The 26,684-nt window shown below is 37.4% G+C and overlaps 1 protein-coding gene across 1 annotated transcript in view; it reads left to right on the top strand.

The window, feature by feature from the left end:
* The first annotated feature begins 18,824 nt into the window (after positions 1-18,824).
* Positions 18,825-26,684, top strand: part of LOC145247908 (selenoprotein F-like) — a 39,331-nt gene continuing 31,471 nt past the window's right edge. The window contains exon 1 of the mRNA XM_080109538.1: positions 18,825-18,981. Within this exon, the coding sequence (XP_079965664.1) occupies positions 18,937-18,981 (45 nt within the window). The 5' untranslated portion in view covers positions 18,825-18,936. The remainder of the gene's footprint in view (positions 18,982-26,684) is intronic.

Below are 26,684 nucleotides of genomic sequence, written 5' to 3' on the forward strand. Positions count from 1 at the left end.
TGAACCCTGTTCAGGAACAAGACTAGTAGCAGATGCACCAACCCAGATGTGACAACAATACTCCATACATTGGCGAATGGTGGCATTATAGAAATACAGGATACTTTCAGGCATAAGTAACTTTCTAGCATGGTAGAGAGAGCCCATCTTCCTTGCAGTGGCCCTGGCAATGCTCTCAATGTATCTGTTTCAACTCATGTCCCTGTTAGTCGAGGAGTTTGAAAGAAGTACTTTCAGGTAATGTATCTTTAGCCACAACTATTGGTGGTGGAGAAGGTTTCATGTAATTATTAAAGGAAATGAGCTTAGTCTTAGCAGCATTGAATGTGACCATCCATTTTTGTCCTCATTCCACTACAGATTGGAGGTCTTCCTCTAGTGTTTCTGCCATTTCCTTAGATATGTGTTCACTTGTTTGCTCCTTGTGCCTGTTGTGGTGTCATTAGCAAATATACTCACCTCAGAGACAATTTTATCATGGAGATCATTTATGAATATTAGGAATAATAAAGGTTCAAGGATAGACCCCTGCGGTACACCCTCATTTATATCATATTGTTTAGATGTACGACCGTTGAGAACAACCTGAACTTTTCTCTTATTTAAGACTAGCGGGGGTACCTGGCATTGCCCAGGTGTGGAGAGCTGGTGTAGTAAGGAACCCTAAGGGTGGAGAGAGGAATTAAAAAGTGGTAGTAGTAGCAGTGTGGAGAGGGGGGAATCAAAACAACATCCATAAAACGGCAGTCCAGGTGGAGAGAGGTATTAAAAAAAAAAGAGTTGTAGTAGGCAGGCAGGCTCGAACCCATAATGTGAAGGAGGAAAAAGGTGAAAAAAAGCTGATGCATCCATCATGAAACCAGAAGTTGCGAGCGTTTGAATTAAGGGTAGTCAATCGAATGGAGATGATAACTTGTGGAAATATCGACAAAAAAACGACTTGTGGAAATGTCGCCAAGAAAACTGCCGAGTTAAGGGTGAAGGAATTAATGTTTTTGGCCAATTTTTCGATATGTGTCGTCCGAGAGACCGAGCTTCAAAACAATACTGATTATGTTACATTCCGACACGTCTGTCGGAAGTTTTTGCGTGACACACACACACACACACACACACACACACACACACACACACACACACACACACACACACACACACACACACATTTTGCCTTTTATATATTAGAAGGATTTAATTATGTTAACTATTCATCCAGTGATACCATATGATCTAAGTTTCCTAAGAAGACCATCATACCAAACCCTGTCTTATATGTATCTAGGGCTACCGCTCTGCTCTACCCTCATCTGCTTTGTCCAGTGTATGGTATATGTTCAGACGACGAATTAGAACGAATCTAAGAATCCAATCTAAGGGAAATAACTCCTACATTTTCAGAGAAGAGTTGTTTCCCCTGAAGCGTGGAATGGTCCCTGAGATTCTCGTATGTAAACACAGCAACGAGAATAAACGAGAATAGGACGAGAGGCAGTAGTCTGCGATTGGCACAATGGAGGAACGAACATTGTTCTTCGTAGCAGAGACATTCCTAATTCCATCTGTTCCATCTGAATATATATTTTTATGTAATCGTTGGGTTAACAATTAATAAACGTTGTTAACCGTTAACCATTGTTTTTATCTCTCCATATTCATTACCATGTTTTTTTTACTGTTATGAAGGATTCCATTTACCCACATTATAGCAGTATGTTCAGAGATTACTATTAGGATGTCTGCTGTAGAACTGGCTTGCCTAACTACATATTGTTGGTCGGTCAGAAGTGTAGCAGCTGTAAGGTGATGGGATGGCCTAGAGCTTGGTTAATTATTGACTCAAATATTTTGGCGAAAAGCGAGAGGAGGCTAATGGGGCAATAATTTACTGGGTTAGTTCTTTCACCAGAATTCTTGAAAACTGGTACAACAGAAGCAGTTTTCCAGCGTTTAGGAAAGCAAGATTCGTTAAGGCATTTGTTGTAAAGTTTGGAGAGGACTGGAGCAACCTCAGCGGAGCATTTTTTTAAAAACACAGCTGGGATGAGATCGGATCCACATGCTTTTGAGGTGTTTACGAATTTTATGATATAATACACCTGAGAAGGGGTTATTTTTGGATTATCTAATATGGCGTCTGTCCACAAAGGGAAGTCAGGGAGGGAGTGATTTGCTGGGCCCAATTTGGATTTTAAGGCAAACCGACTGGCAAGCACGTAAGCCTTCTCGATTGCTGTGCAAACAACCTCATGAGTGTTTGATAATGGTATTTTTAATTGTCCATTATTTACTACACTGTTGCAGATTTTCCAGGTTCCTAATTTTTGTGCTTTGATACATTTTCTGGTTTCGGTATATTATCTCTTAGCTATTGCTATTTCTTTCTTACAATTATTTCTAGCTTCTATAAACTTTTTGCTGTTTGTACTGAACTTATGTCAGTTAAATCTGTCGTGTGCATGCTGCACATAAATATCCAGTCGTCTGATTCTAGTTTTGTTTCTCTAGTCAAGAGGAGGGTCTTTTGAATATAGACTCCAAGTCCGGGCATATGTCTGTCTGAGTCCTTATGGCAAAGTGGGAGATAACCAGGCATGTTAAAGTGGTTAGAGGGGATGGAAAGGTGTAGTTTAGTTTCACTTAGTGCTAAGATATTCGGGGTGTTTGCTAAGAGAAATGATTTAACATTATCTAAATTATTTCTAAGTGCGCAGATATTTGTGAATGCAAACCTAAAAGGAGTAGGCAAATTGGTTTTGTTTGATTTTAAGTCTGGTTTAATCATAATTTTTGATTAAACTACCATTTTATTTTATTTAAAAGGTGCTGGACATTAAGGAAAAGAGGAAAATAGGAAAAAAATGGACCAACATAAGGAAAAGAAAGGAAAAGGGGAAAAAGTTGGACCAACATATAGAAAAATAGAAGAAAAGGAAAATATGGACTAACATTAATGAAAAGAGAGGAAAAGGAAAAAAGTGAACGAACATTAAAATAAAGAGAAGAAAAGGAAAAAAATTGACCAATATTATAGAAAAGATAAGAAAAGAAAAAATAGACCCACATTAAGAAAAAGAGAAGAAATGGAAAAAACATGGACCAATATAAGAGAAAAGAGGAGAATAGGAAAAATATGGACAGGCCTTAAGGAAAAGAGAGTTAAAGGAAAAAATGAACGAATATTAAGGAAAAGAAAAGAAAAGGAAAAAATGGACCAGTATTAAAGAAAAGAAAAGAAAAGAGAAAAAAATGGACTAACATTAAGGAAAAGAGAGGCAAAGGAAAAAAAAATGGACTAACATATAGGAAAAAGAGGAAAAACAAAAAATGGACCAATATTAAGGAAAAGAGAGGAAAGTTTATTCTGAATTAATTCTTAGGTGGAAGTACCGAATTTTGAGTGTTATGCTTGATCACTAGAGACATAGATAGATAGATAGATAGAAAGATAGATAGATAGATAAAGAGAAATCCTGATTGACGACGCTATGGAGATTTATTTGATGATACTGATACTCTCCTCATAAAATACAACTGTCTATATTTCTCTTAGTTTGTCTGTCCGTTCAACTTTTTCTCTGAAACTACTGGGCCTATCTGGCTGAAACTCTGGTGCAGCAAACTAAATATGGTATCTGTTCGATTTTTAGTTAGAGATTAATTAGGATTAGTATATATGTTTCGCTTTTTCTCGTAAACTTATAAAGGAGCATATTATCAATGGCATTTAGATATTCATTTAAATATCATAGACTCCTTTATAATAAAAAGAAAATACACTCAAAAACAAATATCAACCTCGAACATGCCATTTTTTTTTTATGCAAACAGCTACATATGAATCGATATGTCTGGATGAAAGAGCAGATTTAGAGCAAATCATTCATTGCTGTGTAAATAGAAATTCCTTGATAAGGTATTTATCCATTAGCGTGAATTGCCTCAACATGCGTATTAACTGGTAATTAATTTTTGCATCTCACGATGGAGTTAGGAGGACAAATGTTTCTCACTAAACTGATTTGATTTTTCTCACGTACTGTATTTATAATCGAAATTGAAATGATACTTGCCTGTTTACTGTATCGATATGTGAGAAAACAAAAACTAGTCCCCGTAGAATTCACATGACTTTGGGATGAAGCATGCAGCGAACATTCTGCCATATGTTTGCATGGACAAAATGGCGTTCCTTTAGATCTAGCCTCTAATTTAAAATTGGAAATAATGTTCATTGAGTTATTTCCCTTTGAATATATATATATCGAATCTGTTTGTGAAATAAGGATTAGCTACATCCCCTTTCTTTAGAAAAAAAAACAAACGTTGATTAAGAAGGAAAAAATAATATATAATACTTTTACTGTGTGAAATGAACAAATCTGGGTGGACGTCTTATTTTTATATCAGATTTCATGAAATTTGTAGAACAGGATTACTCAGATTCGTTTGAAATGTTTACAATTGAAAAAAAAAAAATGAATTGTTTTTGTGGTTAGAAGCTAAGAAAAAACAAGTCTTACCGTGGGTGCTCAGCGAGTGAGTTCAGGCCGAGAAAAGGAAAAACAAAGATGGCGGCCAGCATTTTATTACGTGCGTTCTCACATAATCTCGTGTGCGCGTGAAGCTGGAAACTACAAAACGAGCTTCATTTCTCGTTGCTGGGGGATTCCAGATCGGGCAGGAGAGTAGGAGCAATGGGAGTGGAGATACTTTATGAAATTATAATCCTTTTTGTGTGTTTAAGGTGCCCCCCCTCCCATTATGGAGGTTCAGGCTATTTCGGCAATGGCCAACGCTGGCTTAAGCAACATGATTAAGCCTTTTAATGGCGACGGTGATGTGGTGGCATGGCTTAAAAAAGTGGACCTTGTGGCAAGGATTCAAAAGTTGAACGATGTGGCCGCAGTAATACCACTGTTTCTAGAAGGGGACGCGCTGACCCTCTATTTGGAGCTCAGCAAGCGAGAACAGGGTGACGTGGACGCCATCAAGGATCGACTGATTGAAGCTTTTGCAGAGGGGCCATTCGAGGCCTTTAATAAGTTGAAGGAGAAGAGATGGACTGGTGAATCTGTTGATGTGTATGCGAACGAGATAAGGAGATTGGTTTAGTTGTCGGGCATCAGAGGACACGCCACGAGTCACATAGTCAAAATGACATTCGTTACCGGGTTCCCGGAAGAGATATCAAAACGTTTGTAGCAGGTTCTGGGAGTGGAGATGCTGGATGTGAGTGAGCTGCTCAAAACTGCAAAGATCTTGGTGAGCACCCAGCCCACGGAGTCTGGAGGGACAACAGCAATGGTACAGCAGGATGTGGCCAGGAGTCTGCCGAACCTGAGGGTGGCATGCTTCGAATGTGGGGGACCACACATGAGAAGAGACTGCAGGAAGTTCTTGCAACGGACAGTATGTTACAAATGCAATCGGAGAGGCCATTTAGTGGTGAAATGCACGAGTTCGGGAAACTAGCAAGGGGAAGCCGACGTGCCAGCGGCCGCCCCGATTCGGGAATAGTGGTGCACTCGCAGCAGATGCTCAAGCAGAAGATTGTGGAAGGATGGGGAGTTATGGCCCTGATCGACACTGGCTGTACCACTACCATGGTGCACACAACCCTGGTCGGAAGATGAAAAGGGAAGGGTGAAGTAGTGGCATTCGATGGGTCGCGAGTGAAGTGTCGAGGGAGGAAGACCGTCACTATTAATATTGTTGAACACCGGATGAGGGTCCATGCAATTGTCACCGATCATCTGGTGCCTGGCGTCCAAGCCATCATTGGAATGGATGTTATATGCCGACTTGGAGGCGTTACCATCACATGCAACAACATGAGGTTTGGACTAGCTGAGTGCGCAGTGACAGAGCAAACTCCCGGAGGGACCAACAAGGCCGGGGAGGAAAGAAAAATGTTGATCAAAGATCAGGACTTCCGAGCCAAATTCAACAGAAAGCAATGGACGGTGGAGTGGGCATGGAAACATCAAGCGTCATCGCTGACAAACAGGGTGGCATGCTACACTAATTCGCTTAGAGGAGGGGCGAGAAAGCAGTTTGAACAAGAAGTGGATTGATGGATTGAGGAGGGTATACTGCTGCCTTGGACGGATGATGTTGAGTCGGGCATTTTGCCGTTGATGGCCATTCTGCAACCAACTAAAGGGAAAATAAGACTGGTCTTGGATTTCCGAGAGCTGAACCAACATGTTAAGTGCCATACTGGAGGCGACACCATAGATGTGTGCAGTGAGACCATTAGAGAATGGAGGCAGATGAATGGCGCGTCTACGTTGGTAGATCTAAAATCTACCTATTTGCAACTCCACATCGCCAAGAAGCTCTGGAAATACCAGTTAGTCAGGTACAAAGGCAAAACCTACTGCCTTTTGCGAGTGGGGTTCGGGTTGAATTCGGCACCCAAGATCATGTCAATTATCCTCAGGAAGATTCTGGAAACAATGGGAAAAGGAGATGGGGCAGTGAGTTCATACATAGACGACATTCTAGTGAATGAGACTCTGGTAACTGCCAAGGAGGTGGTGGCTCATTTGAAGAGATTTGGGTTGGTCGACAAAGCGCCTGAAAAATTAGCCGGAGGGGCTGTTTTGGGGCTAAGGCGTCGAGCAGCCTAGAGTTTCGCAGGGGGAATGAGATCCCGTAACTGAAGCAAGAGCTCAACAGACGGGAACTTTTTTCCCTATGTGGGAAGTTGATCGGACATTACCCCATCACTAGCTGGCTTAGACCAGCATGCAGCTACATAAAGAGGCATGCCGAAGGAAGAGGATGGAATAATAAAGTGGGAGGAGGAACGGTCGCCATGATGGAAGAGCTCCTGAAAGAAGCAGAACAGCAAGACCCAGTCCGGGGAACCTGGAATGTACCGTGAACATTGGATGGAGTCGTGTGGTGTGATGCAAGCAGCATTGCAACAGGGGTCGTTTTGGAAGTTGGAGGAGTGGTTGCAGAAGATGCGGCCTAGTTAAGGAAGAAAAATGATGTCAGCCACATCAATGTAGCGGAATTAGATGCAGTAATCAAAGGGGTCAATATGGCCTTGAAATGGGGGTCTTCGTGACATCTGCATCAAAACAGACTCTGCCACGGTGTTTGCTTGGCTAAAGTCCCTCATTTCAAGCGAAAAAAGGATAAGAATGAAAGGGGCAGCAGAGATGTTAGTGAAGCGTAGACTTGGGATGCTAGCTGAGCTGATGCAGAAGTTTTGTTTGAAGCTTCACGTAGACATGGTGGCTTCTGAGAAGTGCTCAGCCAAAGTAGCTCCAGTTCTCTCCAAACTCTACAACAAATGCCTTAATGAATCATGCTTTCCAGGCTGTTGGAAAACTGCTTCTGTGGTACCAATATTCAAGAATTCTGGCGAAAGAACTGACCCATCAAATTATCACTCCATTAGCCTCCTCCCACTTTTCGCCAAAATATTTGAGACCATAATTAACCATGCTCTAGTCCAACACCTTACAGATGCTAAACTTCTGACTGACAAGCAATATGGATTTAGACAAGCCCGTTCCACAGCTGACATCCTCACTGTAATCTCTGAACGTGTATACCATTCACTGGACAAAGCGGGGGAGGGCAGAGCGGTAGCTCTAGATATATCTAATGCTTTTGACAGGGTATGGCACAAGGGTCTCCTCAGGAAAATGAAATCATACGGTATCACTGGTAGAATACTTAGCATAATTAAATCCTTCTTAGATAAGAGAAAAATCCAGGTTGTCCTCGACGGTCAAACATCTAAACAGTGTGATATAAATGCGGGAGTGCCTCAGGGGTCTATTCTTGGACCTCTATTGTTCCTGATATTTATTAATGACCTCCCCGACAAAACTGCCTCTGAGATGAGTATATATGCTGATGACACTACACTCTATAACAGGCATGACAGGAAAACAAATGAACACATATCTAAAGAAATGGCAAAAACACTAGAGGATGACCTCCAATCTGTAGTGGAATGGGGACATAAATGGATGGTCACATTCAATGCTGCCAAGACTAAACTGGTTTCCTTCAATAACTACAAGAAACCTTCTCTGCCACCAATAGCAATGGCCAGTGACTCCCTGTCTGAGAATACATCTTTCAAACTGCTTGGCCTAACGTTCACAGGAAACATGAGCTGGAACAATTATATTGAAAACATTGCCAGAGCTGCTGCAAAAAAGGTAGGCTCTCTCTACCGTGCTAGAAAACTACTGACATCTGAAAGTATCCTGTATCTCTATAAGGCCACCATTCGCCCATGTATGGAGTATTGTTATCACATCTGGGCTGGTGCGTCTACTACTAGTCTCTCGCTCCTAGACAAGGTTAAAAAACGAGTCGCTAATCTGATAGGCTCTGAACTGGCATCTAAGCTTCAGCCTCTGTCCCATCGACGAAACATTGCATCCCTCTGCTTGTTCTACAAGTATTTTAATGGTGAATGCTCTGACGAACTGCAGACACTTGTGCTCCCACGACGCAGACACCCTCGACAAACCCGACAGGCAGCTAAATCCCACCCCCACACAGTAGAGATCCCTAGATGTAAAAGATCTTTCTACTCCAGTAGTTTCTTCCCCAGAACCGCTAGACTCTGGAATTCCATTCCAGGATCCTGCTTCCCTAACTGTACCGATATGCAGAAGTTCAAGTGCAATGTGAACCGACATCTTACTGCCCAAATCCCTACATAGTTCCCCAGTAGTTGCTGACCCTGATAATAGCCCCCTACACCAAAGTGGCAATGTGCCTTGTTTGGGGTGAAAAGGTAATAAAAAAAAAAAAAAAAAGAACCGAGCAGACGCTCTCACAAGAGTGAAGAAGAATTGGTTGTGCCAAAGAAAGATGTTGTTGCTGCATCGGATTTAGATGATGTTGGTGTGCGAAAACTGCACAATCTGCACCATATGGGGGTAGAGAGGACGTGGTACTTGGTGAAGAAAGTCGACCCGAGTGTTACCAAGGAGCAAGTGAGACAAGTGGTCAGGACATGTGACAGATGTCGGTCGATTGATCCTGCTCCAAGCACGCATGAAGCTGGTCAATTGGGGGTGAGTGGGACCTGGGAGAGACTGGCATGCGATGTCACCCATTACAGGGGTGGACTTTACCTGACCATGATTGACTGCGGGCCCGGGCGATTTGCCCTATGGAAGAAGCTATGTGGAGGAACAAGCAATGAAATAGTGGCAATCCTCGATGAGGTGTTCTTGGAGTGAGGTCCCGTGGAAGAGTTGTTAAACGACAACGGGACCGCATTCAAGTCAGTAGCAGTGACGGAAGTAATGAGGAGGTGGAATATACAACAATTTTTCAGAGCTGCCTACAGACCCAGTGGCAACGGGATCGTGGAGAGAAACCACCGCACCATAAAGGCAGTTGTGGAAAGAGGAGGCACCTCACCTGAGCAAGCTGTCTACTGGTATAATATGTCGCCTAGATTGGGACAAGTGCCAGAGTCGGTTCCGCAATTGTCAACGTTCACATATTCTTGGAGACATCCCAGGGTTGAGCCGGCAAGCAGAGAGGCAGAGGCCACAGGGACCATTAAACTCGGAGATGAAGTATGGGTGAAGCCACCGGAGACGTGATGCACCACACAATGGAGTAGAGGTCGCATGACTGGGAGGAACACTAGAAATAACATTGTGGTGGACGGAGTACCGAGGCATATTCTCGACATCAGACCAGTGGAAGGCGAAGCAATGAAAGGGAATGTGCAGCAACAAGAGGAGGACGAGACACCTCAGAGGCCAAGTAGAGAGAGGCGACCACCACAGTGGATGAGAGACTACGAAATATGATCTTGAGATCAGGGAGGCATATGGTTAGAAGCTAAGAAAAAACAAGTCTTACCGTGGGTGCTCAGCGAGTGAGTTCAGGCCGAGAAAAGGAAAAACAAAGATGGCGGCCAGCATTTTATTACGTGCGTTCTCACATAATCTCGTGTGCGCGTGAAGCTGGAAACTACAAAACGAGCTTCATTTCTCGTTGCTGGGGGATTCCAGATCGGGCAGGAGAGTAGGAGCAATGGGAGTGGAGATACTTTATGAAATTATAATCCTTTTTGTGTGTTTGAGGTGACCCCCCCCTCCCATTACGGAGGTTCAGTTTTTAATACTGTCAGCAGTAGAACAATGAGTTTCACTATAAAAAAATGCCTTTTTTAGTCGATCTATACTGACTGTGTCGTGCCTGCCATTAATATCAATTATAAAATACTTGGGATATTTTCTCAGTCTTGAGTTGAAAGCCATGTTTAGTTTCAGAACAGTTTCCGATGGTTAGATGTTCTATACAAGTCCTGGAGTTGACTGGTTCTCAGTAGACAGTTCTTGAGTTGGAAGCCACAGAGCAAAAGATTTTTTTCTGTGTTGACATGAAGAAAAAATATACAAAGTTGCTACAGAAAAGGTTTAATATTTATGGAGCAATTCTGGTTTCTGATTGTTTGGTAGCAGAACGTGAATTAATTTGATTTGTCAGTTTCTAGCAGCATCGTTTATAAATAGATGCTTCCAACTGTGCGGGATCATACCCTCATTATAGCTAAAAAATATTGCAATACTCAGCACTTTATAAGGACCGGAATATGGTAGTTGAAGGCGAGCAGGTACTCTGTCATTGCATAAAAATACATGTATTCACAAATTTATATCCTAGGGGATGTGAGCAGTTGTTTTGAGCTTGTGGATGAATATTCAAGAGGTGTGACATATTTCTTCAAATGAGTCGTATAGCACTTGTATGTTTTTTGTATCAGGTAATGTCAGTGATATTCCATATACAATCTCAGCAGGTGTAATTCCAATGTCTAATTTAATAGTAGATCTGATACCAAGAAGTACAAAAGGAAGAAATTCTGTCAAATTATTAGGATCAGAATATGCTTTTAAATAAATAAGCTTTTAATCGATGATGGAAACATTCAATCATGCCTTTCGCTGCAGGGTGGTAAGCCATAGTACTATGTGTTTACATCCAAGTCGGTGTGTAAGCTCAACCAAAAGATAAGAATGAAGTTGTCTGCCTCTGTTTTAGCAACAGTTTCGGTCAAAATATACATAATGGAAGAAGCTTCAGACCATTTAGAAAATCAGGTAAGTAAATATGTGAAGCTCTTTGAAAGAGGAAGTAGACCTACAATGTTAATCTGAATGTGTTTAAAACTAGCCTCTGGTATTGCAAATTTTGCAAAAAGACTTCTAATATGATGATTACTTTGGATTTTTGGCAAGGAATACAACTCCATGTCCAATTGCTTTGTTGATGGCAGTCTACATGAAACGTGACATCATCAAATTTTGTACGGATATTTGGAATTGTGGACAATGGTTTGTCTGTATTTACGGGGCACATATGGACGTTCATGTCGAGTTGAAATATCACACCAAATGGATTCATTTGAAAAAGGCAAGGGGACTTGTTTAAATTTTAGATTAGAAAAATTTTGTGTTAGTTAGTTTTTTGTCATTCTTTTGATCTGCAACAATCTGATGAAGATCAGTATTATAAGTAGTTTTTATGACATTAATATGCATGTGTGAGAATGTGTCAGCCACCACATTTTCAGTGGCTTTAATATATTTAATATCAGAACTAAACTGTGAAATGTAATCCAATTGAGGATGTCCAGGCTTAGCAAATAAGGTACGTGATAATGGTTTATGATCAGTAAAAATAGTGAAATTTGAACCTTCTAACATAAATCGGAAATGTTTAACTGCAGAAGAAGCTGCAAGAAGTTCTCTGCGGAAGGTATTGTATTTAATTTCAATATTTTAAAGTCTTCTATAAAAGAAGAATGATGGTTGTCAAATATTATTAACAAACTGTTGCAAAACCCCTCCGATGCTGTCATTAAATGCATCTGCTTATAATGATAGGGGTGCATCTGTCTGTGTAAAAAACACAACATTGTTGTATTCACTAAGGTATTTTTTAATTTTGAGAAGGGGCACAAGTCGTGTTCATTTAATGAAAAAGAATACCAGTGTTATTATCTTTAACATAAAAGATGTGGCACATACGGATATCGCCAGGAGTGTCAGTCTCTTTTACTACCTAGCTGAATCGTTTTCTGATTCTGATGTAATAGAGTTTGTGAATGAACAGGATTTTTGGTATTTCATAAGCTTTCTTTCTGTAATGATAATGGAAATGACACAAGCGGATATTATTTTGCTGAAAACATCGGTATTTACTGTCAAAATGCTGGTGATGAAAGTTATATCATCGAGGTTGGTATTATTAAAGCTCTCTTATATCCAATTCTGCAATCTATTACTCAGATCCTGAATCTATTTTGATTGTTTTTTTCATTAAATCTCGGAAGTGTGAAGCATCATTATCATCTAAAGATGAAAGAAAAGGGTTGGTTGAGGATTGTGCTTAACCCACTGAAGCTACAGTAGTTGTTATTTTGAGGATTTTATTGGCTAGGTCAGCTAACTCTACAACCGAAGTAATTTCCTTAGCAGACGCTATTATCATTTGAGTGTTTGACTGTAATCAATTGATGAAAATTAGTTTTAAAATATCAGACTAGGGTTGATTCTCTCCCATCAACTGCGTCATTCTTCTTAGAAGTTAAGTTCTTCTATTGCCTACCTCTTCCTTAATGAGTAGATGAGAAAAGTGTTTCTGATGTTTTTTTCTTTTATTGGCTCTAAAAAATATACGAAATTGATTTGGGGGAGCCATTATCAGGTCTCTGACGCCAGTCATTATTTCATGAGTTAATGAACCTACAACATGGTTCAATTTTGTTATTTGGCTGCGTATACATTTCGTAAAGAATTGTGCTTCGATGTAGGTAAACCATAATGTTGGATTTTCGGCCCAAAATGGTGATATTTTAAATATTACTTGATTGGCCGTCGTTGAGGACAGGACATGGTTCTCCATATTTTCTATGGAAAGAATGACGGCTAAAAATCGATATTGCTTGAGTATTCCCGTGTGGGGTCGCCAATTAATAAAGGAGCATGACATTTCACTATTCATTTAAATATCATAGACTCTTTTATAATAAAACAAATAATAAAAGAAGATGCATCACTCAAACAACAACAACTAGCAATCAACTCGAACACAGTGTTTATATATATCAAAAAATAGTTTTATTTAACATAGTTTTTTTTTTATTAGGGATGTGAAGTATTAACTCTCTGGTAATCCTGGTAATCCGTTACGAAATTAGTAAGGTTGATATTCATCAATATGGAATTAAAAGCAATTAGATGTTTTGTAAGAGTAGGCTTTGATGTAGACAGCTACGTATAAATCCATATGTCGGAATAAAAGACAAAGGTTAGAGAAAATTATTACTACTTGCATAAACAGAAATCTCTTGGTAAGGTATTTATCCATTAGCATGAATTATCTCAGCATGCGTATTAACTAATAAATAATTTTTACATCTTGCGATGTTGTTAGGAAGACAGATGCTCCTCACTAAACTGATTTGATTTTTTCTGCATACTGTATTTATAATCGAAATTGCTATCTTCCTTGCCTATTTAGTGTATCCATATGCGAGAAAACATAAAAAAAAACTAGTCCCTGTAGAAGTCACATGACTTTGAGATGAAGCATGCAATGAATAATCCGCCATTTGTTTGTGTGGGTGAAATGGTGTTCCTTTAAATCTATGCCTATTTTAAAACTTGAAATAATTTCAATTGAGTTATTTCCCTTTGAAAATATATAGCAGATGTGTTTGTGAAATAACAATTCGCTACAAACTACTGGAAGGATCTGGTTGTAATTTTCTATGATAAGGTGCAGTGAACTAAGTGCTATGGTATCTGTTTGATGCACAGTTAGGTATTAATAGGAATTAATAGGGATTAGTATTTAATACAAAAAATGAGCTCACATTTAATTATATTCAATCATCAATTTGACATAGAGCACTCATGAGCCAATGTGCTATAACTTTTATCCATTTTTAACAAAAAAAAATCTAATTTGTTGATAATCTTGTTATTTAGTGCTTAATATTTAGTAATAAAAAACACTTAAAAATTTTTGGTGCGTTTGTATTATAATTGGATATCAAAATTATTTATATTGTGGAATAGACTCCCGGCAGAGTCACCCATTTGTAGGAATGTGGTTCAATAGTATAACCAATTTATAATCGGGATTTATCAATTTATGGGACGGAGGTTGTATGTGTTACAATTTTATTGAAGTTGAAAGTAGGAGTGTATCCCGCGGGACCATTAACGGTAAATTTAGCGGGATTGCCGATTAATAGAAAGGTTTAATCAATCCACATCTTTACATGAATAAAAATGAAATCCTGAAAATAACAACACTCGACAAAAAAACACGAAATCACTTTATTAACACGAAATAAACAACATTTATTTACGTGTTAGAAATATTAGTTTAAATTGTTCCAACATAAGCGTTTTCTTGTGTTCAATGTTCATAATGAAGGATTAATCAAATGAGGATTTTGTGAGAAAAGCACGAAGCTTGAAATTACTGATTTTTTGTATGATTAAAGCACCTGGGTTTAACATTCATGTGGCTTTTTTCTGAGAAAAACAGTCCCAAAATCTATATAAGTGAATACATGGGTGTGTGTGTGCTCGTATCAAAAGAACAGTAGTTCGAAATAAGATTGTTTGGAAAGAAGATTTGAGTCCTCGTTGCATGTTGTAACTTTCCATGCTGGAGAAGAGAAAAACTGGTTTGATTTTGTGCCATTCTTGGCGATGTTGTTTTACGTCTAAATAGATGGAGTTTCCTTGAGCACGTGCTATAGTAGAGAATTTGGAGGGGAAACTGATTTGATTTTTGGCGAGCAAGCCCTTATATACTGGCTTTCTCGTATGTTCCAGCCTGTTCACTGTATTTCTACGTGAGGGAGCGTAACATAGTTCCTTTTCTTTTGTGTATGTGGTGGCGGTGGACGCATCACGACATCCTATGCATTCTTCATATGCGTTGGCGTTGAAGCGGTGACTGCTATGAAATATTCCTGCCAGGGATTTATTCCCGCCGGGCATAGTGTTTGCTACAATATATTTAAAAAAAAGAGTACTTATCATTGAATATCAAAAAATGTATTTTAATTAAAAACATTATTATGTAATTATGTGCCATGTCAAAAATAATAAAAATTCCAAAATTTACGAAAAATGATCACGTAGATTTGCTAAACTTTTTTTTACAAAAACATTGATAACAACGAGGAAGATATTGAGATATTTGTATAGTTAAGAGGGAAGGGCCTCACTCATAAGGGAAAGACAACAAGCCTTTTTAGGATTGTTTCCTTGGATTGCAGAAAGAGTTGTTCCAATGTATTGTCCCAGTAAAACCTGCTGTTATGTTTCAGTAGTTCTCTGAAGGGCGACATGATGGCTGGTTGGGCAAACGCATATGAAAGTTGGTTAATCAGTCCAAAGAAAGATCTAACTCCTGTAATGTTTGTCAGTGATGAGAAGTTTCTGATGCCCTCAAGTAATTTTTGAGATGATTTGTACCCTGTTAGGCTGATGTCGAAGCCAGCAAACTGTACATTGTCTTTTGCAAATTGGAATTTTTCTGGGTTAAATACTATTCCATTTTCAGCACATAATATCATGTATCTAATGGTGTGTCAAAAGGACAGTGCCATATCATCATCCCACAAGATAGAGTCATCTACACAGCGAGCCACACGAGGGAAACCTTCTGTAATCGTGTTGAATCTCTTTGTGTAATCATCATTGGATGCTTGGAAACCTTGAGGGGCTCGCAAATACCTGTATCTGCCCCATTCTGTTATGAAAGTGGTGGCATCCCATGCTTCCACAGCCAGAGGAACACTGTGATATCCGTTCCAGGCATCCAGAATAGTTTTCTTTTTTCCTGGGGGTATCATGTTGACAAGATTGAATGGAGAGGGTGTGTGGTGTGTTTCTCGTCTTGTCGCTGCATTTAAATTTTGGAGGTTGACTGTTCTAAGTGGGCTGCCGTCTTTTTTGGGCACTGTGATCATTCTCAAACACCATGTCATTGGTGTCCCTGCTGGCACTGGTTCAATGATGTTCAGTGCTACATCTGCATCAAGCTGGGATTTGACAGCCTCTTTCCAGTGGTGGGGGACAGGGATTGGTTTGTGAATAGCCTTAGGTTGGTGGTTGTCGTGGAATGTGATAGTAAGTGGTTCTCTGGTCATGCTCTGCAATTTCTGGTGCGTACATGTATTAAATGCACTGCTGGCAAAGTGGCATTTGATCCAGCTTTCTATTTCTCCTCGATATTCAAGTGTGGCGGTAAATGGCGGCTTGTCTGGTAATAATGGGCATGGTGATCTGTATGGGCATTTGGTCAGTTGGTTTGGGTCCATCTTCGTTGTGGCTACCAGACTACTAAGTTGTGCTGGAAAGTTGTTATTGATAATTTTTAGTTTTTCAGGGCCGTTTGTGATATACACAGGCACTTCACCCTTGGGCTGATGTATATCACCTCTGAACATGCTGCCTTACCGAGTGACATCGTGGCAATTAAGGCCCCCATGATGGGCAGGTTGTCATCATTAATGGCATGTAACCAGTGCCTAGAGCACAGCAGATGTTCAGAAGTGCACCCAAGATTGTTTAATAAGTCCACACCAGCTGTACTTGTCTGAGCTCCCATGTCTGCCAAAGCGGGCAATTGGACAGGTTGGGGTTTCATATTTGTATGTTTGAATCGTCCGAGGTGTTGGTGGGCCTTTGTATCTAATGTGATGGTAATATTGAAAAATGGAGGTGGCTCTTGTCGGCCTGGTGTAAACTTGTTGTTGGTCCATGCACCATGCAGGATCCCCTCTTTTTCCTCTAGTCATTCAGGTTGCACAGTCGTTGTTGATATGAATGAAGAATCTTCATCCTGGCTGTCATTTGATTAGTCTCCCATTATGGCATTTGACGATGCTGTGCCGTGGCATGTAATTGAGAAGTGGTTCTCTTTGTAGCATGATTTGCCCCAAGCGGGGCATTGTCTTCGTCCTTTTGGGTGTGTCTTGTGTCCACAACCTTTGCATTTGCCATCATTATGTTTCATCTTATTTGTTTGTGGAAACTTTTTTGATGACGCAGATTTAAATTGAGCCACTTGTGTGATCTCTGCTGGTCAGAAATGATTTGATGCTTTGGCGGTAGAGTCAAGAGACGTCTAGTTAAATCATTTAGAGTTGGCAGAAACGTAATCTCTGATAAATTTTGCTCTGGTGGGAGGTGTCCCATAATCCGGCAATGATTTGAGATTTGATCATGTCCTCAGAAAATGACATTGCACATGCTGGTTGCCACAATGGAAAGTGCAGAGCATCGCTTGTGATTTCAATCAGAAAATAAAGGATGTGATAGCCTCCCCATCACTTTGCTTCATTACAAAGAATTACTGACTGTATACCTGAGGATGGATGGTTTTCACTGCAACAGATTTAATATATTCTAACAGTTGTTCCTCTGTGGTATTATTCAGGGCATCCAGACCAATGAAGTTGAACAAGATTTCGTAAACAGATGAACTGCATGCAGACTGTAGCTCATTTTGGATTTCTGTGGGGTCGGTAAGTTGCGTTACCCTTAAACCGAGCTCTCCAGGAAGGAGAGAGAAAAGGACTGTCCTTTGTCGTTCGTACATATTTTCATGTTTCTTATTTAGGATGGGTCGTTGTATTTTTCCTTTGTTTTGTTATTTTTTGTTTTCATCCCACTTCTGACACCATGTATAGTTAAGAGGGAAGGGCCTCACTCATAAGGGAAAGACAACAAGACACGGTAGTTAATCTCGATAAGCGACGTACATGTGTACCTTCATTGGGTGTGCCATGACAGTCCTTTTCTCTCTCCTTCCTGGAGAGCTCGGGTTAAGGGTACATAACTCAGTTTACAATATTAAATTCTTTATTCAAGCTAAAATTACAATGTAAGTTTCAACTGAACAAAAAACTTACGCATAAGGCCAACTCAAAAGGGGTGAAAGGGGGGTCGTTGGTCATCCTTGTCACTCCAGAACTAAACAAAAAATTCCTCTAAGCTAGTATTTTCTTTCACCATAATACCACATTCACCCTTTTGTACTGGGGGACGTCCTACTTAGAACCCAATTGTTTAAAACATTTTTTTTTTATTTAAAAACAAAAAAGATAACAATAATGATGATACAATAATTCATTTGTGTCGAGGGCGGGGGAAGAAAAAATACAAAAGTGGTTAGTAGGGCCCTCCCAACCCCGTCTAGTTGATAGACCGCCTGTTCCACTTCGGTTTATAAAATAACCTGAGCTCCTGCTAAGTGAGGATGCTCTATAAGAAAGGACGAAAGGGAGAAAAGAAAATTTTGTGGGTGGGGGATGGGGCGTTAGTTATTGATTTCTTTCTCTCCAAGATGGGTGAAATTTAGAAGGGGGGGGGGTATGAAAAGAAAAATTGCAGATAGGAGGGAATGGGGATCTTGGAGGCTTACTATTTTCTAATTTAAACCTGAAAAAAATATGAACTGAAACAAGGGAGATAAGTCAATTTGCCATACGGAATTGGACGCAAAAGAAAAAAAACCGATAAAACCGCATACTTTATATAATTTTTTCTTTTAATTATTTTTCTATTCAATCATTTTTCGAAATTTTTGGAATTTTTACCAATTTCAATCTGACACTTAATTACGTAATAGTATTTCTAATTTAAAATGCCTTTTATTTACTGTACAAACACTTTTTTTTTTTTTTAAATATAACGTAATTTCTGCCACAGTATATCTTAACTACTACTTGCGATAGTATTTACGTAAAAATGTGTAAATTACAGTAAAAAATAAAAATAAAAATGAAAGACACGTGTCGAGAGTTTAAAGATATTAGCTTGCCATTGGCAGCGTGCCACGTTTGAATTGTCTCGTCCAAAGTGACGTCACTTCCGCGCCGCCACCATCAAGATGGCGGACTTGAAACCCTTGCTTTCTTTCCTACTCTTCACTTTGGTAAGTTAAAGTATACTTTAGTTTTCAACAGTAATCATTTTAGTCGGTAAGCGTCTGTTGTTTTTTTTTACAGTGTTTATCTTCTTTCGATCAGGCATATAAAGCGAAATTATAAGAAGTCCGCGTCTCAGATGTGTCAAATCGTCTTCCAAACTGAATTTTTATTCGCTTGTTTACTTCCTTTTAATGAATTACTTCAACATTCGTTACGAACACCAGATTTGCAATTCCAATCATGCGGCACAAACTATCCGCGTTAGATATTTAGACAGAATACAAACCGCGCGTTATTATTTAAAAACCCAGTTTAAGAGGGAGAACGTTTTGCAATTATTCTATACTTTCACCTAACAAAAGATGCCGTAAAACTTGAATTCGACTTAAAAATTATATCTAAATTTTTTTTAAATAAATAGCACGATCCATATTCTACACAAGCATAAAAATGTTTGTGATCGAATTTAAAGTAAATTGTCTTAAAATAATTCACGGTTGCGTTGCAAAATGTACTTTTAAGTCTCAAAATCAATATATTTTTCTAATTCTAAAATTAGAATTTTAAATTCTGTAAATCCAATGTAAGTATCTCCACGCACGACGTTGTGTAAAACGTCAGCATTGTACATCATTTCGTTTGTGTCAATTTCTATGGATGGGCATTTGCGTTATAATAGTTAATGGAAGTAACGTTTTTTGTTTTTGTTTTTTGGCACCTCTACAATCTACATGTGTATATTTTAGCTTCAAGAACCGCCGACAGATGTCACATATCAGCCAAAGAACAGGGGTCGATAACTCTTTTATTTCTAAAATATGTCACTGTCATGCAGATTGCAGAAGTGCCGAATTTTTTTTTTTGGCCGATTTGGAATTTGCAATTTTTTTTTATTATCTCAAGAGTCATATTAAAATATATGAATATATTTTTTTATTATTGGGAACCTGTTATAGAAAAAAATCTTTGTTTAAAATTCATATTGCATAATATTTTAATTTAATATCATTTAAAGCTTTGAAAAAATTCTTATTTCTTAGAATTTTGTTTTTTGTTGTAATTCAAATATATTACCGAGAAAAAAATTATCAAGAAAAACTTAACATAATATTGATTTTTTTATTTTTTATTTTTTATTTTTATGCCCAATTTTATTTACAACTTTAAGGTAAGTGAAATAAATAACGGGTTTATATATATATATATATATATATATATATATATATATATATATATATTAGTGGAAATGGTAATTAATAAAAACTGAAGAAAGTGTTCAATACTGTTGTAGAGCAAATATGCGTTTTATTTTTTATTACCGTATCTTGCTGTTAAGTTACATTATTGTTTCAGCTACTTGGCCGTTTTTTTGGCCGTCTGAGCATCCTCAGACTTTTACAGAAATATATATATATATATATATATATATATTTAGAAATATTTTTTAATTATTTGATCTTTAAAAAAATGTTGAAATTTTTATTGACTGAGATTCTCTAGGTGTATCAAAATTTTTGTAGGAATTTTTGACACCCCTAACACGAAACTGCGAATAAAATATAAAAAAACTTGTAATTTCTCTGTTAAAAGTGGGTTGTCTATTTTCTTTATGGATTATACTTCCAAAATAAACTATTAAAGTTGTTTTAAAAGTAATAGAAATATTTTTTTTTTATTTTTTAAAAAGCAGTAATGAATTTTACGAACTCAATATTTTTCAATTTTTAAACTTTAAAAATCTATCAAAATTTTTCTATTGATTCTATTTTTACGATATTTTCAGGGTCAATGTGAAATTTTATGCTCTTTCCAATAAACCGAATATAATATTTTAGACAAAAGTTTTTTTTTTTTTAATTCACGACCCCCCCCATTTTCAAGTGTCTATTAAAAAGTAAATAATTAATTTACTCACCAAAGTTTTATATATCACAAATTGAAGAGAAAAGGTCAATAAATAATATATTCAAATTTAAAACAAAAAAAAGTAGTGATTTTTTTTTTTAGAAATTTACCTGTAAAGTTTGAAGTTTAAAACTTTTTTTTTTTAAATCACATTGTTTTTTTTTTTTTTTTTTTTTAATGAAACCTTGGTCCTTGCTCCTTTTAATTGAAAAAAAAAAAAAAAAAAAAAAATGAGGGCTTGAATTACATTTTTCGAGGAGTTATAAACTTTGAAAGACGGGGTGGAATTATTCACTATTTTCACGAAATTTCTGACACACCTAGATATTCTCTCCCATCGGTTTTGCCCTTGGCAGAATGAAAGAAAATAATCAGAAATTACAGCAGGCTCACCTTTTAAACTTCATTGTGAATTTTATTGAATTAAAAAGATCCAAATTGCAAAAGATGTGTCATCTTTAGCTATCTAAGGGTAATAGTACATAGTTTATCTTCGCGTAATGCTGGATACAATACTGCGCTGTCAAAGAAAAGCTGCAACAGATCGTTGAGTTAAGTGATGCCTTCCAAAGATGAATGCTGCTAATCCAGCAGTCCTCATGGAGTTCACTGTGCATAACTGCCTGAATAGCGGGCAAAGGACAGGTCAAAATGTAGACCTTAATTTTGTCTCTGAAAAACATAAGTAATGATGAAAGTCAAAGTTCACAGAGCACAAGTGTGCGATGAATATAACATTTCGGCCAACATTAGGGCATTGTTGTTTGCAGATGATAACATTTCGCCCAACATTAAGGCATTGTTGTTTGCAGATGATAATAACATTTCGCCCAACATAAGGGCATTGTTGTTTGCAAATGATAATAACATTTCGGCCAACATTAGGGCATTGTTGTTTGCAGATGATAATAACATTTTGCCCCACATTAGGGCATTATGCGCCTCGGTTAGACAAAAGGGTTTCGAGGCTACCAGCTTTGAGTGAGTTTTCGTATGTCCATTCCGACCTGTTGTCTCTGGGAAAACTACCGAGCTGAAAAGATAAATTTAGCGCCAAGAATAGTAGGTTAGTAAGAACAAACAATCAGATAGATTCAAGTGGGCGGACAAACCGACCAATAAAGAACCTGCTTATTTCTGAAGAATTTCTTACACAACCTACATTTATTTTGTTTAGTTTTCATAGCATGAAATATAGGGAAGGAGGTAGAACACCTAAAAAAATATTTCCTCTGATAGATTAAACAAAACCCACTTTTATTATGTAAGTTTATTCAATAATGAAGAAATATCGAAAATTTCAGGGAGATATGACTATTTGATTTTTTTTTCCTAGATTTTTAAAACCTGGGTATGTCTACAGCTTCAAAAACGTCACTACATAGGAACGTTGTTTTAAAGCGTCGATAATGTAAATACGATTTTTGCTTCACATTTGCATTATTTTTGTATGCTGTAAAATTAAAAAAAATTATTAGCAGTTTATTTCAAGCTTCTTCTTTTAAATGGTAAAAAAGTTAGGATGATAATATTAAATTACATAGTGTTACATATAGGAGGGGGAGTTAAAATTGTGGTGTGCATTGGAGGTACCTAAAGTATGGTATTTATGCAGAATATGGACCTTGCTATTAGATATGATTTTCAAGATAAATTAAAATTTTTACTGTCTTTGTTTTGTTAGGTGAAAGTACAGAATAGTACTCTTCTCCTCATGTTAAAAATGTATTTCTAAATAATAATGGACGAAGACAAAGGGAAATTACTCTTGCTTGCGGCCATTTGTCCCAAGATAATCTGCAAATATTTCTTGGTCTCCTAAACTTAAAAGAGGAAAAAAATAGTATTTTTTTTTTTTTTTTTGTATTATTCGGATTGGTATTCTCATCTTGGATTCGTTTTGCCCAAATGTTAACCTCCAATCTTCTTCAGGTACGTCTTATGGAATTTAGGAATTTATATATTTTATTTATTCCACTAATAAATAGAATACATTGTTCTAAATCTGTCTGAAGTCTTAAATTTTTATTTTATTTTTAGATAGTATTATTTTGAACCTTCACTCAACTCGAACAATCTTTTAGAGATTCTGACTACATGCGATACAAAAAAATTTTTTTTTCTACCCAGTCATGGCGGAAACAACCAGAACGATTTCCATAGATAAAACAAAAGGTTTGAAATTCCGTATAGACTCGAGTGTTTAACAACATTCATCTCAACACTCGGATATTACATCAGCCAAAACATGAGAAAAACATCCAACGTGAAAATAATAGTCTGAATAATACAAATTCTCAATTCTCATCTCAAAAGTTTCGAAACATCTAGCCAAAATAGGTTTTAAAATAAATTGCTTGAAGACCAAATACAAACAAAACTAATAGAACTCTGAAATTCTCGGTAGATGAAGAAAATATCTCGCAGGTTGATGCATTTAATTATCTAAGATGTGATTTCTGTTTCAGTACAAATGAGTTTGATGAAATGTTACAACAGCATAGTTTGAATTGGCAGATTTTGAATAACACGACCTAATTCTCAGTTCAAACCATATTTATTGGATAACACTTTTCTATGGTATTAATCACAATTGAAAATCGCATTTCAAGTATTTTATTTGAAATGTGATTGATATACTTGCATATCATGCTGAAATAATTATCCTCACCAAAATAAGAAAAGAGGTGATCTAATAGAAGTTAATTCGAAATAAAAAAAATCAATTCTATTGTAAATTGCAGTGTATAATATTGTCGTTCATTTTTATTTGCTTAAATAGAAGGATGATTTATCTCCCCTACTTTACAAGAACGTATCAAGAAAATACAATATAAAACCAATGTTTATTTTTAATAAAAACGTCTATATGATTCATTCATTTTATGGCATTTTCATCCCAAACAAGGCACAGTACCACTTTGATGTAGTGGGCTACTATTTGGGACATAATTGCAGGAATACTATGTAGGGAGTTAAGCAGCAAGATGTCTGTTTATATTACACTTAAACTTCTGCATGTCAGTACAGTCAGGGAAGCAAGAACCTGGAAAAAAATTCCAAAGTCTACCAGTTCTGGGGAAGAAGCTATTAAAGTAGAAGGCCTTCCTGCATCGGGGGATCTCTACTGTATAGTGGTAGGATTTTACCTCTTATCAGGTTTGTCTGCGGTATTTACATTGATGAGGTACATGGGCTTGTAGTTCATCGAAGCACCTACCATTAAAATACTTGTAGAACAGGCAGAGGGATGCATCATTTCATCATTGGGAGTGAGGCTGAAGCCTAGCTGACAGTTCAGGACCTATTAGGTTGGTGACTCTTTTTTGAACCCTGTCCAGGAGTAAAAGATTAGTAGCAGATGCATCAGCCCAAATTTGACAACAATAGTTCATACATAGACGAATTGTGGCCTGGTACAGGTACAGGACACGTTTAGGCGTAAGTAACTTTCTAGCATGGTAGAGAAAGCTGCCTTCTTCACAGCAGCTGTGGCAATGCCCTTGATTTATCTGTTCCAACTCGTGTTCCCCGTGAACGTTAAGTCAAGAAGTTTCAATGAAGTATTTTCAGGTAATGTATATTTAGTCATATCTATTGGTGGTTGAGAAAGTTTCTTGTAATTATTGAAGGAAACAAGCTTAGTCTTGGCAGCATTAAATGTTACCATTCATTTTTGTCTCCATTCAACTACAGACTGCAGGTCTTCCTCTATTGCCTTAGATATGTGTTCATTCGTTTTCTCCACATGCTTGTTGTAGAACGTGGTGTTATCAGCAAATATACTCCTCTCAGAAACAATTTTATCAGGGAGGTTGTTTATGAATATCAGGAATAATAAAGGTCCAAGGATTGACCCTTGAGCTACACCCACATTTATATCTTATTGTTAAGATGTACGAAGGACAACTTGAATTTTTCTCTTATTTAAGAAGGATTTAATTATGTTAAGTATTCATGCATGAAAAAACCATTGTGCTATACCCTGTCAAAAGCCTTAAATATATCTAGAGCTACTGCCCTAACTTCCCCTGCTTTATCCAGTGCATGGTATATACATTCAGAGATTAGTTAGGATATCTGCAGTAGAACAGGCTTGCTTAAATCGATATTGTTGGTTTGATAAAAGTTTAGCAACTGTAAGGTGGTGGACTAGAGCTTGATTATGGGCTGAAATATTTGGGCAAAGAGAGGGAGGAGGCTAATGGGGTGATAATTTAATGGCTCCGTTCTTTCGCCAGAATTCTTGTAAACTACTACTGCGGAAGTAGTTTTCCAGCAGTCAGAAAAGCAAGATTCGTTAAGGCATTTGTTGAAAAGTTTGGAGAAAACTGGAGCAACTTTAGCAGAGCATTTTTTTAATAGTACAGCCGGGATGAGACAGGTCCACATGATTTTGAGATGTCTAGATTTTTTATGATACCATGCACTTGAGAAGGGGTGATTTTCAGATCCTCTAGTATGGTTTCTGTCTGCACAGGAAAATCCGGGAGGGAGTCCAATGTAGATTTTGAGGTAAACCAACAGGCAACATGTTAGCCTTCTCAGTTGCCATGCAAACAACCTCATGATTGTTGGATAGTTGGGGGATTGTTAATTGCCCATTATTTACTACACTGTTGTAGATTTTCCAGAAATCACGTGTTCTTAATTTCTGCACAAAGAGAAGCAAACGATTGGGGTTTGCTATAGAACTTCTGTGTGGAACATGTGCTTCAATTGCCGCCTTGAATCATTCAATAGTCTCATTTGTACACTGTTCTGCAGGAAGAGAAAAGATATTTCCCCATGAGGCATCTCTGATGGTTTCTCAGTCAGCTTATTTATTGTACCTTATTGTTTGGAGCAATGCCTCTTCAGCTTTTGGGTCGATAGTTTAGGGTGATTTGTACCATTATAACAGTGTGATCAGCATTCCCGGGTGGGCTATGATTTGATTATTTTTTTTCTAATTTTGAATTATTTCAACATGACATCAAAGTGCTTTTACTGGAAATGTGATTTTCAATTATGTCTAATACTATAGAAGCACCTACTCATAGTGACAAGATGTTCTTGAATTATTGAAGTGAATAGTTAAAATCATGGAAGAACTTACTCTTTCAAAATGATGTAAGGAGATCAATATGTGGAGTGAAGTTAATGAAGCACATTTGAATAAGTGATTGTTTAGTTGTCCTTTGGAGTTGGAAAGTTGTAGAGGACAAGATTTTCAGTATAAGTATATAGCAATTTTATGTTTTGTATTGATAATTCGATTAAAAAAAATGATTCTTTTGTATCTCTATTTTTATTAAAAAAATTGTTTGAAATATTTTATATTTTCTATGTGTTTGCATTAACTTATATAATTGGATGGTATGGTAATTTTAATTTTGGTATCAATGTTTTTGTTTTGCTATTTTTTATTTAGTATTTTCTCTCTAAGGAAACTATTCATTCTCTTGTGTAATAATTAATTTCATTGAATTATGCCACTATTTAAATAATACTCACTCATTCTCTTATTTAAGGAATTTATTGTTGAACGCAAACTTCTTTAATTCATTTGTAGTAACACCTTCAGCTGATTTACTGAAAATTGAATTCTTTGTCCTGAAATAAAATCCTAATTTCCTTTGTTTTTTAAAAGTCTCTACAATCTAACTTTCACATTCTTAATTGCTGGTGGTCATTGCCTTTTCTCTTATACCAATATTTTTAATATTGGAAAATGTTATTCTGAGAGGAACAAGTTTAATGCAATTTAAATGAAAAAAATGAATATACAAGTTGATAATTTAAGAACCCTGAGATACAGCAT

Source organism: Euprymna scolopes, chromosome 26, assembly GCF_053919585.1.
Source record: "Euprymna scolopes isolate OS-2025 chromosome 26, ASM5391958v1, whole genome shotgun sequence".
Lineage (NCBI taxonomy): Eukaryota > Metazoa > Mollusca > Cephalopoda > Sepiida > Sepiolidae > Euprymna > Euprymna scolopes.